Source organism: Lipophrys pholis (genome assembly GCF_963383615.2).
Source record: "Lipophrys pholis genome assembly, chromosome: 22".
NCBI classification, from domain to species: Eukaryota; Metazoa; Chordata; class Actinopteri; order Blenniiformes; family Blenniidae; genus Lipophrys; species Lipophrys pholis.
Genome location: NC_137644.1, coordinates 4,580,608 through 4,591,955, shown reverse-complemented (window position 1 = coordinate 4,591,955; position 11,348 = coordinate 4,580,608). Strand labels below are relative to the sequence as shown.

At 45.3% G+C, this 11,348-nt stretch overlaps 2 protein-coding genes across 2 annotated transcripts in view; one reads left to right on the top strand and one right to left on the bottom strand.

Moving 5' to 3' along the window:
• Positions 1 to 997: 997 nt before the first annotated feature.
• spx (spexin hormone) lies at positions 998 to 7,010 on the top strand (the record flags this gene model as incomplete). The annotated part of the gene is made up of 6 exons (XM_080491570.1): positions 998 to 1,003; positions 3,082 to 3,165; positions 3,274 to 3,331; positions 3,746 to 3,808; positions 4,042 to 4,128; positions 6,946 to 7,010. The coding sequence occupies 6 exons, from the start codon at positions 998 to 1,000 to the stop codon at positions 7,008 to 7,010; spliced, it is 363 nt and encodes a 120-aa protein (XP_080347696.1).
• Positions 7,011 to 7,469: 459 nt separating this feature from the next.
• Positions 7,470 to 11,348, bottom strand: part of gys2 (glycogen synthase 2) — a 16,620-nt gene continuing 12,741 nt past the window's right edge. Inside the window, exons 13-16 of the mRNA XM_080491548.1 lie at positions 10,166 to 10,261; positions 9,929 to 10,092; positions 9,084 to 9,164; positions 7,470 to 7,831 (exon numbers count right to left, since the gene is read on the bottom strand). Coding sequence (XP_080347674.1) covers positions 7,613 to 7,831; positions 9,084 to 9,164; positions 9,929 to 10,092; positions 10,166 to 10,261 — 560 coding nt within the window. The 3' untranslated portion in view covers positions 7,470 to 7,612. The remainder of the gene's footprint in view (positions 7,832 to 9,083; positions 9,165 to 9,928; positions 10,093 to 10,165; positions 10,262 to 11,348) is intronic.

Here is an 11,348-nt window from a genome sequence, read left to right as displayed (position 1 = left end):
TGGGTACATTTCTGTGAAAAATAAAACTCAACCAGGCAGTTGGAAAAGGTTCTGATGCTGGGAGACGGTGTAACGAAGCTTGTGGGTTACTACATCCAACAACCGAACATTTCCACTTATCCTCTCGTAACTTCGGTTGGACTACAAAATCGCAGCGAGAAACCAAAATGGCGGATTGCTCGAAGTGTCGATGTCCTAATTTGGCAGTTCCGCCGGGAATACTGTGACGTAATAGTTCAAAAAACGTAATAGAGAATAGAAAAATCGAAACGGATCGCAAAATATGACCAAAACAGAATATAAAGATATCAACGGAGCACCTGAAGAGACTACTTTGAACTTTTCTGTACTTCTAAACACTCTAAATATACAACAACATGCATTTAAGGGCTAAAAAAGTGGATTTAGCATGATATGTCCCCTTTAAAGGTTATCACACCAGAATAAATAAAAATCATTCAACACAAATCGAATCGACAATCTGCACTTTTTCACAATAAAAGCCCTTTTCTGTCTTGTGTTGTTTTTCCTCTCGGTGACCCTCACGTGGACTCAGTCCTGCGGGTTTTTAGGATAATTCCTCCATCAGTGGAACATCCTTCATCTTGATTCATAAACTTCCGCTCCATGTCTCAGCACTCTGCTCCAGTGAGCAGGTCCCAAACATATCAATACTGTGGCCGGAGGAAATATTGCTGCGCCTGCAGACGGTGACAGCACCAGCAGTGCTGCAGATTAACGGCCTGCAGCTCGGACGTGACTAATTCTGCAGCTGCTGTTTGAATTCAGAAATATTTACAGTGTGGCTCAGGCCTGATGGGATCGATCGCTTCCTCCGTTCATTCACTCTCCCCCCTCCGCCCCCGCTGACCTATCGCTGCTGGCTCGGTGACGGGGAAGGCTTCCCCGCCCGGAACGCATAAAAACCGGCGGAGACGCGGCGGCCGACAAGCCGCGCGCCTCTGCTCAACACCGGACTCACTTCACCTCTCACACCATGAAGGTGAGTGTGGCTTCTTCACGCACCGCGCTCATTCCTCAGAGGTTTGGAATTCTATGCACAACACATGTTTCGCATCTCCTGACGATATTTTCGTTCCAAAAGTTATTCTGGTTGGCAGATATAAACAATGCCCTCACTTTGGGTGGAAGTTTTTAAAGGCACACAATTGAAAGTAACATCTAACACGTCTGGGGACGGAAACTGGGACTACTTTTTACTGCAGTTTATTTTAAAAAGTTTTTTCCAACTCTAAAAGTTTCCTTTTGTCTCGATGCAAAGAAATCTAAAATGTGTGTATTAAAAAAAGTAATTAGAAAAAAATGGTTAAATAAAACAAGTATTTTTATTGGTGCTAAATACAGTAAAAAGTCAAATATCTTCTGCTCCTTACATTTTGCAGCCATGTTTTTTACATATTAACCATCAACAGTGTGATGATGATGATGATGATGATGATGATGATGATGATGATGATGTCTGCTAGTAATTGATTTGAAAACAGCATTTTTCTGTTTAGAATTTCTCGTCAATGTTTTTATGTTGTTTTATTTTTTACACTATTGATCAGGGATCAGTCATCAGGATCTGTTTAACTTTTTGAATAGAAGTATCTGCTGATCCTGAATCGTCCACTGGAAGTTGCAGTATTTCAATTAAAAATGTCAGAGTGAAAGCAAAGTTGATTGATTAAAAAATAAATAATTAAATAAAAATAAAAACTTTTACCAGACAAAGCAGATTAATTTACATTATTTCTGACATTTTTGTCAGCACAAATATAGAACAAGGTGTTTGAACATTATGTTTTTCATGCCATTAGGAATCATTTAAAAAATGTATTGTTATTATTATAATAATAATAATAACAACAATAATAATAATAATAATAATAATAATATTAACACAGTATTGAACTCTTGAAGTGAAGTAAAGAACGAGGGGGAAAAAGAAAAGTATGCAGGAGTCGACCGAACACGAGAGTGATGAAGCCTGATCAGACCAGTTTTTGTTATTTTTTATTTGTAAACATAATAAACGAGTCATAATGAATTTCTTTCCTCTAAAACATTTGAGGTTTATAAATGATGGTTCTGTTTTTTGACCGCTCCTCGTTCTGCTTGTGGCCTCTGAGCTGAAAGGTGTGAATACTGTAAATACTAATACTGCTATCAGTATTTCCCCCCATACTTTCCCCCTGTATTTCCATGTGTCTATATATTATTTAATAAACAACAGTTTATTAAATAATTATCTACTGATATATAAATAGTCTGTTCTCTTGTGTGCAAATATCACCGTCTTATTTGTGTGACGTGGAGCTGCTGAGACTGAATCCCCAGCCGAGATTCATAAAGTCCTGCTGTGTTCCGGACTGGACCATATGGCGGCCCGGTTCTGGTTCTGGTCTGCAGGCTGGTTCTGGTCTACAGGCTGGTTCTGGTTCAGGTCTACAGGCTGGTTCTGGTTCTGGTCTGCAGGCTGGATGTTTGAAGCTGGAAGTGAAGCTGCTGCACTGATTCTCTGCTGTGAGGAGATCTAAGAGAAAAGAGGGAAAGTGGGATCACTGACCTTCCTCTTCCTCCTCCTCTCCTCCTCCTCTCCTCTCCTCCTCTCCCCCTCCTCCTCTCCTCCTCTTCCTCCTCCTCCTCCTCCTCTCCTCTCCTCCTCCTCCTCCTCTCATTTTCTCCCCACATCCTCTTCCTCCTCCTCTTCTCCTCTCCTCCTCTCCTCTCCTCCTCTCCCCCTCCTCCTCTCCTCCTCTTCCTCCTCCTCTCCTCCTCTCTTCCTCTCATTTTCTCCCCACATCCTCTTCCTCCTCCTCTTCTCCTCTCCTCCTCCCCTCCTCTCCTTCTCTCCTCCTCCTCTTCTTCCTCCTCCTCTCCTCTCCTCCTCCTCCTCTCCTTTTTCTCCCATCTTCCAATTCCTCCTCCTCTTCTTCTATTGTCCTTCTCTCCTCCTCCTCTTCCTTCTCTCCTCCTCTCTTCCTCCTCCTCCTCATCCTCTCCTCCTCCTCCTCCTCCTTCTCTCCTCCTCTCCTCCTCCTCCTCCTCCTCCTCCTCCTCTTCCTCCTCCTGCAGGGTTTGAGGACTGTGGCGTTGACCTCCCCTCTCACTCTCTTGCTGCTGGCTATGTTGGTGACTCAGTCCTGGAGTGCGCCGAAGGTGAGTCTTGAATCAGAACCCCCTCAGAGAAATACCAGGACCTGAGGGGGGTCAGACTGGAATCAGAAATGGGTCTAACTAAACGGTTCTCTTTGTTTTCTGATGAAGACCTCGTTCCAGCGCAGGAACTGGAGCCCGCAGGCCATGTTGTACCTGAAGGGCACACGTAGGTATCACACAGCTCCTTGGTGTGTGTGTGTGTGTGTGTGTGTGTGTGTGTGTGTGTGTGTGTGTGTGTGTGTGTGTGTGTGTGTGTGTGTGTGTGTGTGTGTGTGTGTGTGTGTGTGTGTGTGTGTGTGTGTGTGTGTGTGTGTGTGTGTGTGTGTGTGTGTGTGTGTGTGTGTGTGTGTGTGTGTGTGTGTGTGTGTGTGTGTGTGTGTGTGTGTGTGTGTGTGTGTGTGTCTGTGTCTGTGTCTGTGTCTGTGTCTGTGTCTGTGTCTGTGTCTGTGTCTGTGTCTGTGTCTGTGTCTGTGTGTGTGTGTGTGTGAAAAAAACGTCTCACACACTCAGCTGCACACTAACTGTGAGTGATTCATCCATCCATCCATGGATGTGTTTGTAATGTGAGCTGTTTCCTCAGAGGGCCGCAGGTTCATCTCAGAGGACCGAAAAGAAGGAGACGTGTATGACACTCTACACTTAGGTAAGATCATCTCACACCTAACAGCTCTGTCAAAACTAACACACAGACTGGAGATCGTGTGTGTGTGTGTGTGTGTGTGTGTGTGTGTGTGTGTGTGTGTGTGTGTGTGTGTGTGTGTGTGTGTGTGTGTGTGTGTGTGTGTGTGTGTGTGTGTGTGTGTGTGTGTGTGTGTGTGTGTGTGTGTGTGTGTGTGTGTGTGTGTGTGTGTGTGTGTGTGTGTGTGTGTGTGTCAGAGACCCGCAGCCAGAACACAGAGAAGCTGAGTGTGGACCAGGCTGCCACCATCCTGCTGAACTTCCTGCAACAGGCCAGAGAGGGAGGTGAGAATCAGTTCCAGGTCCAGATTCACCAAGTCCAAGTCCAGGTCCAGGTCCAGATACAAATACATCACGTCTAGATACACCAGGTCCAGATACACCAGGCCTCGATACACCAGGTCCAGATACACCAGGCCTCGATACACCAGGTCCAGATACACCATGTCCAGATACACCAGGCCTCTATACACCAGGTCCAGATACACCAGCCATGTTCTGTATCTACTTCCTGTTTGATGTCACATCGTCACGTCCTCTTTCTGATAAGATGGCGCCGGTCAGTTCAATCGAAGCCGCAGCAGCTCCTGCATCTTTACAACGTTTTGTTGATTTGTTTCCACGGTCTTCATCGTGTCCTGTCTTGGTCCGATCAAATGTGACGGAGAGACTGTGCATATTGATTTATCACCATATTCCTCAACCTTTACTGCCGATCGTCCTGGACCAATGAGATCCTGCCAGGGCCTTCCATCAAAAACAACAAAGACCGCAGAGTAACAGGCCCGTAGAGACGAACCGCCATCAGGAACAGGCCCCGTAGAGACGAACAGCCATCAGGAACAGGCCCCGTAGAGATGAACCGCCATATTCAACACCGATGCCCACAGTGATGCTGATGACGTCTCTAAAGCAGACAAACGTAACTTTTATGTGCACTTCTACGCTCCCAGCCGGGAGACACACAACCTGTCCGCCAGAGAGGACAAGTCATGCACTGTGACAATGTGAGCATGAAGTGATGCTGATGGTTCATCGCGTGAACACCAGGAAAGCTGCAGGACCTGATGGTGCAACAGCCCGTGTCCTGAAAACCTGTGCCAACCAGCTTGCACTGATATTCACAGAAATATTTAACCTCTGGCTCTTCCAGTGCATCATCCAGGTGCTTTAGACAGTCCGTCATTGTTCCTGTCACCAAGAAAGCCAAGCCCAACTGTCTGAATGACTACCAGCCCATTGCCCAACTGTCTTTATGACTACCAGCCCATTGCTCAACTGTCTGAATGACTACCAGCCCATTGCCCAACTGTCTTTATGACTACCAGCCCATTGCTCAACTGTCTGAATGACTACCAGCCCATTGCCCAACTATCTTAATGACTACCGGCCCATTGCTCAGCTGTCTGAATGACTACCAGCCCATTGCCCAACTATCTTTATGACTACCAGCCCATTGCTCAACTGTCTTTATGACTACCAGCCCATTGCCCAACTGCCTTTATGACTACCGGTCCATTGCCCAACTGTCTTAATCACTACCGGCCCATTGCCCAACTGTCTTAATGACTACCGGCCCATTGCTCAACTGTCTGAATGACTACCAGCCCATTGCCCAACTATCTTAATGACTACCGGCCCATTGCTCAGCTGTCTGAATGACTACCAGCCCATTGCCCAACTATCTTTATGACTACTAGCCCATTGCTCAACTGTCTTTATGACTACCAGCCCATTGCCCAACTGCCTTTATGACTACCGGTCCATTGCCCAACTGTCTTAATCACTACCGGCCCATTGCCCAACTGTCTGAATGACTACCAGCCCATTGCCCAACTATCTTAATGACTACCGGCCCATTGCTCAGCTGTCTGAATGACTACCAGCCCATTGCCCAACTATCTTTATGACTACCAGCCCATTGCTCAACTGTCTTTATGACTACCAGCCCATTGCTCAACTATCTTTATGACTACCAGCCCATTGCCCAACTGTCTTTATGACTACCAGCCCATTGCTCAACTGTCTGAATGACTACCAGCCCATTGCCCAACTGCCTTTATGACTACCGGTCCATTGCCCAACTGTCTTAATCACTACCGGCCCATTGCCCAACTGTCTTAATGACTACCGGCCCATTGCCCAACTGTCTGAATGACTACCGGCCCATTGCCCAACTGCCTTTATGACTACCGGTCCATTGCCCAACTGTCTTAATCACTACCGGCCCATTGCCCAACTGTCCCGATGACTACTGGCCCATTGCCCAACTGTGTTTGTGACTACCGGCCCATTGCTCTTACCTCTGTGATGATGAATTGTTTTGAAAGACTAGTCACAAACTTCATCACCTCCTCCCTCCCTGGATCCCCTGAAGTTTGCCTACTGGTCAAACAGGAGCACAGACGACACCATCAACCACCTGCTACACTCAGTCCTGCTCCACCTGGACACTAGGAAGGGGAACTATGTGCGAATGCTGTTTGTAGACTCTAGTTCAGCATTCACCACCATAATCCTCTCCGGTCTGGTCACTAAGCTGCAGGACATCAACTAGCAAATGTTTTAGAGCAAAGAAACTATTTATCTCTTGCTTTCTTTCTGTCTTCTTTCTCTTTTTTCATTGCTTTACCTTCCATTTTATCTTTTTTATTGTATTTTCTATTGAGCTCTCTATGGTATCCACTTCTTTCCCATTAGGTTTCTTTCTGTCTTGTCTTTCTCCTGTATCTTCAGGTTGCTCCAATCTTTTTGAGTTTGCCTTTTTTCTCTCATTTATTCTGACTTTCTTTCTGTTATCTCTCTTTTGTCTTTCGACCCTACACTTCCTTTTTTCCGTCCCTACACCTTCTTTTCCTCTGTCCGAGAGCGATGTCCCAAAACATGCAAATTTCAGATGTTCATCTTTCCTGCAGTTTATCCCTGAACAACCTCCACCACATCAATACGAGCCTGTGTGCAGCAGATATCTTTTAACCGTTAACATTCAGAGCTCAATTGCTTGCTTTAATGTATTTATTTTATTTCTTTGACGTGAACTTTCTTCTCTTTATATTAACTGTTTTTGATCCCAGAGTCTCTTCTGTCTGTTTGTCCTTCCAGCTGATGAAAACCCAGACGAGCTGTATTTCCAGGAGCTGCCGGTGTGGAAGAGAGAATACTTCTGATGGTGGAGCAGGAAGTTTTCTGCACCATCTTTTTTGTAAATACGAACTCTGACTATGTTTGCAGTGAGATGTTTTAATAAAAACGGTTGAATTCATAGCACTTCTCGTCTGACTGTGTGATGTTCTCAGGTTGTAGGAAGAAAGAGTGAGAAGAAATATAGACAGGCAAATAGATAAAGAACTAATTTCTTCAAGAGGTTAATGGGGAAACATCCACACTGACGTCTGGGGGATAAATATCTGTATGTCTGGTGAAGTAAAGACTAAAAGTATGTTTCTTTATTTAACACTCTTACTGGTCACAGCGCTGTTTCTTTAAAGCATTTGTCTTAAAGATATGAAGAAAAGTGTTTGACAGACACTGAGAACATGCAACACGATGAATAGAAGGAAGGACTGAAGCCAGTTTCTACAGAAACGAGTACTTTGAAGGTAGAAATAGAAATCCTTGGACATTTTAATGAGGATCAATAGACTTTATTAAATGGAAATGGCACATTGGGGTGTTTATCTACAGTGACATCAAACTCTTGAAGTCTTTAAACATCCTTTAACGGAACCACGGGGCTGAACTGTGACTGCAGGATGAAACGTGCCGGCTCTCAGTTTCCTGCCTCCCCTGGCTGCTTCTTCTTGCCTTCAGGAACTCCTTCCAAAAAGAACGGAGACTTGATGTTCAGCCGGTCCCTCTCGGCCTCCTCGTCCTCGTCGTAGTGCTCATCTTCATCGTCCTCCACGTCGCTGTGGTGGGGGGTGGAGTGGATGGAGGTGGTGGGAGAGGGGGGCACCGAGTAGGGCCGGGGGTACCGGAAGCCCTCCGCCTGCCAGACAAACACCAGGTCAGGAAAACACCCAGGAGAATCCACAGCCTGCCTGAACTGTCTGACGTCGTCTGTCTGACGTCAGACAGACGTATATTAACATAAATACAACATAAATTAAATTAATTTAAACAAACCAAACCAAAATAATAAAGTTCTTGTGTCTCCGGCTGTTGAGACGCATCCGCACTGCATGATGCTGCCACCGCCGTGCCTCATGAAGAACTGAATTCACAGCAAACTGGATCAGATCAGAGCTTCATTTCAATGAAATGAAAAACCTGCTAACTTTGTTTCCTTTGATACGAAATCCCTTCCTGACCTTTATAGTACAAGATTTCTGATTACTGCAAACTCATCATAGAGTCTCACTGGAAAAACCATCAGCCATCAGTTTCACTACATTTCAGACTTGAACCCTCTTTCTTTGAGGAAGTCTGGATTTTTTTCAGGCTGAATCGGTCAAATGTTGATATTTTGGCCGGAGCTGCCAAGACGCCATCTTTGATATCCTAGAAACCCTTGCGGCAGTTTTTGCAAGATGACATCAGTTCGATGGATCCAGATTCTGGTTTGTCTGTAAACATATCGACTTTGGTGTGATGGATTTGGGAAACTGCAGGTTGAAATGAGTGGAAATGAGTTGGTGATGATTTTGTTTTAGTGTTTTGGTTTTATTCTCTGTACAGAGGTGAGACCCTTTTATGGGAAGCATCTTTTAAAAGATTATTTCTGGAGTAACTTTAAATAAGTTGTTGTTGGCTGAAATACAATCGCCCCTACACTAATTATCCAATCGTGTGTATTAGAATAGAATAGAATAGAATAGAATAGAATAATCCCAGATGGAAAGTCTTAGGAGCCATTTGAAACCTTTAATCACACATTATCTTCTTTTTTACTAGAAAATATGACATTTGTCCATAAATGATGTATTTCTTTCTGTCTGCAGGTTTTATGGGGCTCGTTGATGCTTTTTGATCCTTTTTGACTCTCAGAGTCTCAGACAAAATGAAATACCATCGCATTGTAACTTGTAATTCCATCTGAAGTCCACCTGGTGACAAGTCCAAATGTTAGACTGTCAATTAAAGCTGACAGGTGTGTGTAACATGGATCTGTGTGTGAGTCAGTACAATGATGCTCACATGTGTGATGATCAGACTGAAACGCCGACGGGTCGGACCGTTCAGACTGCAGAACCACACAGACAAGAGAGCAACACGAAGTCCGAGCAGGACGAGGTCCTCACCTTCAGAGAGGCCGTCGGCTCGGTCTTGAACTTCTCCGGGAAAGCTCTGCTCAGGGCCATATGTCGGGCATTTATGTAGAACTGTCAATCACAAGAGGAACGTCAGCAACTATGATCGTTTTTGGTCAATCAATCAACAAGGGGCAGCGTTTTTTTTAACAGGGGTCCCAGAGTCGGCATATTTTAAAACCCGTGGATGGGCAAGATGCAGAAAAAGATGATGTCATCGGCCCCCTCTTCTCCCCGCCATGACCCTTTCCACTCGCGTCACTTAATAACCATAACAATGGCGGACGACATGTTCCGGGTCAAGCTGCAGAAGCTACTGAAGGTTTAATGAGGCCATATGTTGGATTTCTCCAGTAAGCGGAGGAGCAGAAATATCCTCATCTTGTCCGTGTTTTTGAGCTCGGTGTGTTCTGTGTTTTTGGTGTATATGGTGAGTCACAGCTCCCCCTAAAGGCCTGGCATATGTACTACATGCCCTTAGGCATCGTGTTGAGACGTGTTCATAGTAACATGTGTACAGAATGTTTTTTGAGAACGCTGTGGAGAAAAAATGGTTTTGGCTCGTGTGGACAGGCACTAATTCTATATGGTACAAAAGGCTTGGTGGTAGATTTAAATACTCAGGGTGACGATTGCCTGGTCAGAATCGGCCATAGAAAGTGAAGTAGGAAGGTATATGGATACGTCTTGGTGTCTCATCTAATGTCTGTTTTAGCAGATTTCTATTCTGTAGACTGAGTGAACAAAACATGAAAGACGTAATAGATAAAGAGTTATCTTGTGAGGAGGACTGAGGATGCAGTGCAGCGTTAGATCCAGAGGCAGCAGACACCGACCCGGCCCAGGTATCTCCAGTCCAGCAGGTCAGACAGCCGCTCGGTTCGGTTCCTCTGGATGATGCGCTGACGACGAGACTGCTGACAGAAGCTGAACATGAACTGTGTGAGCTGGTTACACGACTCCTCGGGAGAACGGAAGCGTCGGTCCACAATGTAGATACCTGACAGAAACACAGTCAAGGGATGAAGATGGACGGAGCACCTGAGTCAGACCCCATCTTCATCCAGACGTACCGTAGGCAGTCGGGTCCGAGACGTGCTCCTCCATGAAGCAGCCGAAGCCCGACAGGTTGGTGGTCACACTGGGGATACCCATCACTGTACACTCACCTGGAGAACACACACACACACACACACACACTTGGTTCAGGGCGTTTCTTTCACTTTTTCAGGGTCCGATCCTGTCGCTCACCCTGCTTCCTCTGGAAAGGTAATCCTGGGGCACAGACCCAGAATCAGGAAAGAAAATCAGTCTGAACCAGTTCAAACCAGTCCAGTCTCTGAAGGAACAGTCTCAAACCAGTCAAAAGTCTTGTTTCCACTGCTCAGTATGTGCTGGTACGGTTTGGGTTTTCATGCGTTTTCATGACAAAAGTTGTGGAAAGTACTGAAAGTACCGACCCAACTGTTACATTGTGCATCATTCCTCCATTGAGGTACCGAGCACATCGGTTTGGTTCCATAAGGAGGAGCTGCAACTCAGCCATCTGCTGGTCGGTCGGTGACGATCGTCACTCTGGACAAGAAACAATATCTAAATATCTCATCAACCATGTTACCCTCTGTTGCTCTCATTCATCGCTTTGTGCTCACTGGTTATTTAGTTTGCTGGTTTATTGAAATGTCGACGGTACACTGCCCCCTGGTGTTCTGACGAGGTGTAGGCACTCCTCTCAGTAACAAGAGCAGAGGAGATTCAGCAGAAGCTGGACGCTGCTGTTCACAATGAGAACATTTTTGACTGGTGCTCTATAAATTATTTTGCTTTGCCTTGATTTGCCTTATGTGTAAACCCTGCACTGGACAGGAACCTTCAGAGTAAAAGACAGAAACCCTCAGAATCTGGTGCGTTAGAGACAGAAACCCTCAGAATCTGGTGCGTTAGAGACAGAAACCTTCAGAAGTTGATGTTAGAGACAGAAAACTTCACAGTAAAAGACAGAAACCTTCGGAAGCTCATGTTAGAGACAGAAACCTTCAGAGCAAAAGACAGAAACCTTCGGAAGCTCATGTTAGAGACAGAAACCTTCAGAGCAAAAGACAGAAACCTTCAGAAGCTCATGCTAGAGACAGAAACCTTCAGAGTAAAAGACAGAAACCTTCAGAAGCTCATGCTAGAGACAGAAACCTTCAGAGTAAAAGACAGAAACCTTCAGAAGCTCATGTTAGAGACAGAAACCTTCAGAGTAAAAGACAG